This window comes from Ascidiella aspersa, chromosome 6 (genome assembly GCF_963924565.1).
Source record: "Ascidiella aspersa chromosome 6, kaAscAspe10.2, whole genome shotgun sequence".
Classification (NCBI taxonomy): Eukaryota; Metazoa; Chordata; class Ascidiacea; order Phlebobranchia; family Ascidiidae; genus Ascidiella; species Ascidiella aspersa.
The window spans coordinates 20928451-20932128 of NC_139452.1; the positions used below are offsets into that span (position 1 = coordinate 20928451).

General features: G+C 34.6%; 1 protein-coding gene across 1 annotated transcript; it reads left to right on the top strand.

The window, feature by feature from the left end:
• The first annotated feature begins 948 nt into the window (after positions 1–948).
• Positions 949–3192, top strand: LOC146140709 (protein FAM167A-like). Its single transcript, XM_083392339.1, has 5 exons — positions 949–1154; positions 1334–1477; positions 1869–2096; positions 2590–2755; positions 3055–3192. The coding sequence occupies exons 1-5, from the start codon at positions 993–995 to the stop codon at positions 3162–3164; spliced, it is 810 nt and encodes a 269-aa protein (XP_083248465.1). The 5' UTR covers positions 949–992; the 3' UTR covers positions 3165–3192.
• The last annotated feature ends 486 nt before the right edge of the window (positions 3193–3678 follow it).

Genomic DNA, 3678 nt, shown 5'->3' on the forward strand with positions numbered 1-3678 from the left:
TTGATGTCGTGACCAGCGTTGTATCAAGATTTGGTTATCATTTAACAACGACATCCCAAACTGAAGAATTTCGTTTATTAAGTTACTAACAAAAATAAATTACAACTGAAGCTTTGTGTATTTAGTCGCCATAGATTAATGTAGTTTCGGAAATGAGTGGAAAGGGATAATTTAAAGTTTATATTTGGCACTATATACGGATCTGTTCATAAGTATACAATTTTAGGAAAATGCATAGCTATGTTGGCCCTTTGTTTTTGGCAAGCATGGATTTTAAACGACATCTTTTTTAAAAAAAAAAAGTTACTTTAAGTAGAACCTGACATGAACACAAATATTTAATTCCTATTTAGGATAACTTAACCGAATTCAGAATTTTCAATCTTCTTAGGGTTATAGGCGTTTGTATGTGATTAATATAGAAATTTCAGCCATGATTTGCGATCCAAACACAGTAATTTTACAACAAAAAGTAAATATGAAATGATAGTAGATTACCAAATAAAGGTAACTAACAATTTCCAAAACTAGAGCAAATTAGGCCTAACCTGGAAACAATTACCTTGAACGTTTGAACTACGCCTGTCCGATGGCAATATGTTTGGTCTTAAATCGGTATCGGTATGTATTGGAATTAAATGTCACATATCGGACATCTCTAGTGATAACTACGTTTTTCAAAGTTAGGGGCATTTGGTATCCAAAGATATTGAGTATATTGATTAATTAAGGTGGGTGGCATAGATGCCTTGTGAACTGTTTGCCTACCACAGCGTCAACCTTTATTGTTAATAGCCGTCATTCACATTCGACGTATTAAATGAGGTCGATCAACTTTGACGTTAGCAGACTTCGCAGCTGTTTACGTAACGCTCCTATTAGTTCTGCTTGTTTTATTTGTCCTCAGGTTTAGATTTGAACATACTTTTGCTTTAAAGGACCCTTGTTGATAAGTCGTTTGCAAAGTTACGTGTGGCTCACATTTTCCGAGTATGACTGCTGTGGTTTCTAGCAAGAATATGACGTCAACTCTTCCAAATCGCGACATGTTGGATCAAGCAAATACAAGCTCCAAAGATTTGGAAGAATTAAAGGAATTGTCGGAAAAACTTTGTTTGACGACAAGACGCCCATCAGTTGTGCACTGGAAGCAGGTGTTGTACTCGATTATTTAATTATTAAGTTATTTTCGATAAATTTTTTTGTAAGGTGATAATCGTAGACCAAAACATTAAAAACACAAATCGTTAATTAGACTATAGAAAAACTATATATTAGTATAATTTGCAAATTAGTTACAAAGTGAAAATTAAAAAATTCGATTGTTGCCCAGATTATTGAATACCGTAAGTCAAGAGGGCAATACATTGCTGCACATAATGGACAGACGCTCAAAGAAAATATTTCCCTTCCGTCTTTAAATCAAAATTCTATGGATATCCAAACAAACGATACCGCGAAGTTACCTCACTCCCAGGTTTGTAAGGCAGAACATGCTGCGTTATTTTGTAGAACAAACAACTATTGTATCAGTTATTTCTGAACCTCTATCATAAAATTTGGTAAAATGTATGCCTCGATTGATTTTTAAAAGCAAATTTAAAAATAATTAAACATTATTATTTTGACCCACATGGCATAATGTTTTATTTTCAATATGCCAGTTGACTAAACGAAATAAGTTTGTTTTACATACTAACAAAAAAGTAAATGATTTTGACGCTATGCTGTGAATAGTTTAAAAAAGTTTTGATTGTTGTATATCAAATTTAGAGTACTGGTGTTTCTATGACCATTTTAGTTTCTATGAATCGTAAATCTATATATTAGCCAATATTATTATTATTTCCTTGATTTTATTTCTGAAGTTTACCACCCCAACCAAATCGATGCCACCTAACCTCGCAATGAAAGGTGTCACCCCGACTCCCACCCGCCAATTAAGAGGCATCGAAAAAGCGATTCCAGAAGACTGCGAGGAATCTACTGTCATTCCCGCAACGAATATCAACAAAGAAAATAATTCCTCTGCAACTGATTTGAAATCAAGATATCGAAAAGTTTCCCAACTTCTACAGCAACTGCGTACAGAATTGGTGAGATATAGCAGGCCATTCGTGATACAAAATAACTCATATGCTACGAATGAAATACATTAATGCCAGTTGGTTGTTAACATTGTGAACGATTTTTTTGCGTAAATTAGCATGAATAGCATCATTCCAGCGTTCAACATAGTGGAAAGCGACATGAAGTTCTTTCTTTTTTTAAATATACATATTCCCCGATGTATTGCATAGATACCCCTTTGGTAGACTGCTGTTAATCTTTGTGGTTATTAGCTGGTAAGAATAAGAAACACAGCTTGATGGTTTGCCTCAAAAACAACTATTTTCATGGTTTCTGTAGTTATTTTCTTAATGTATGTAAAGCAGGTTTGAGGTCGTTACTTTGGAGCTGTCAGAGCCTTAATTTTGATGCCCTTTTCCAAGTTTAAAAAGTAAAGGTATAAACAACTATACGTCAATGATGCTGGGCAAAATATAAGATTTAAACCAGCACTGACAGCAGTATAACGTTTTATGGCAGGTTTTAATGCGCATAGAGGACAATAAACTGGCCCGACAGCTGCTGAACGTCAGACACGAAATCACAACAGTGCGAGCCCACCAGAGTTGCCAGGAACATGCAGAAATGCTGGACGAAGTTACTTTCGAACTCGAGGAAGAAGAAGAAACCACGGGCGTGATTAAGGGTGAGTTGGATTTCGCTCAATTATATACTCTCATGTGATAAATGTGAGCTTAACAAAAGTTGATTATAAGTATAATGTACATTGGATTTTTTTTTCGGAAACGAGGAATATTAGACTATAAATGATCTCGTTTCTTTAAAGGAAGCAAAACAATGGCTCAGTAACCTATTTTTATTCCGATCCATTTCATTGCTGTCTGGTTAGGACGGTTGTGTCGGGTCGAACAGATAACAAATATACAAGCGTGTAACTGGTTGTGTATATAATCTAAACAATTTACATATGTATTTCATTTGCAGCTTGTGATCTTCACACGAGACCTGAATCGCTCATGTCTGCTTTTTCACCGCTTCGTCACATTGGTCTCAGCAGGTTGAACCTTAACCGACGACGATTCTCTATTCGATAGTTTCGCTATGCTATGATCTTAACTTTACACACGTTGCTTTTTATGTTCTTGTTTATTGTTTGTTTCGATAATTGCCGACTGAAGTTTCACCGCAATAAAAGCGACAGCATAAGCAATTTGAGTAAATCCAACTAGTCGAATCATTACGAGGTGAAAGGTAACCCAAGTACCGAACAAATCTTTATTTATTTCGGATTTTGCTTTACTGAAGGTATTGCGATATGTTTGACTTTTCTTTTTTGCTACCAAATCAATTTAGACCAGTAGCCTAAGGATTTCATAATTTTAAGGTATCCAAAAATAAAAAAATGCTTTTTTTTCTAATATTGCATACTGACCATTTAAGGTCCATTCTAATTTGCATGTTATTTGCAAACACTACATATGTTACCAACATCACTTTTAACAAAAAACAAAAATATTTCCTTAAATAAAGAAAATAACAGCCGTAAAAGTTAGCGATAGGGAACTTGCATGCCGTCGGCCATATTTAAAGATTAACATTTTATCAATA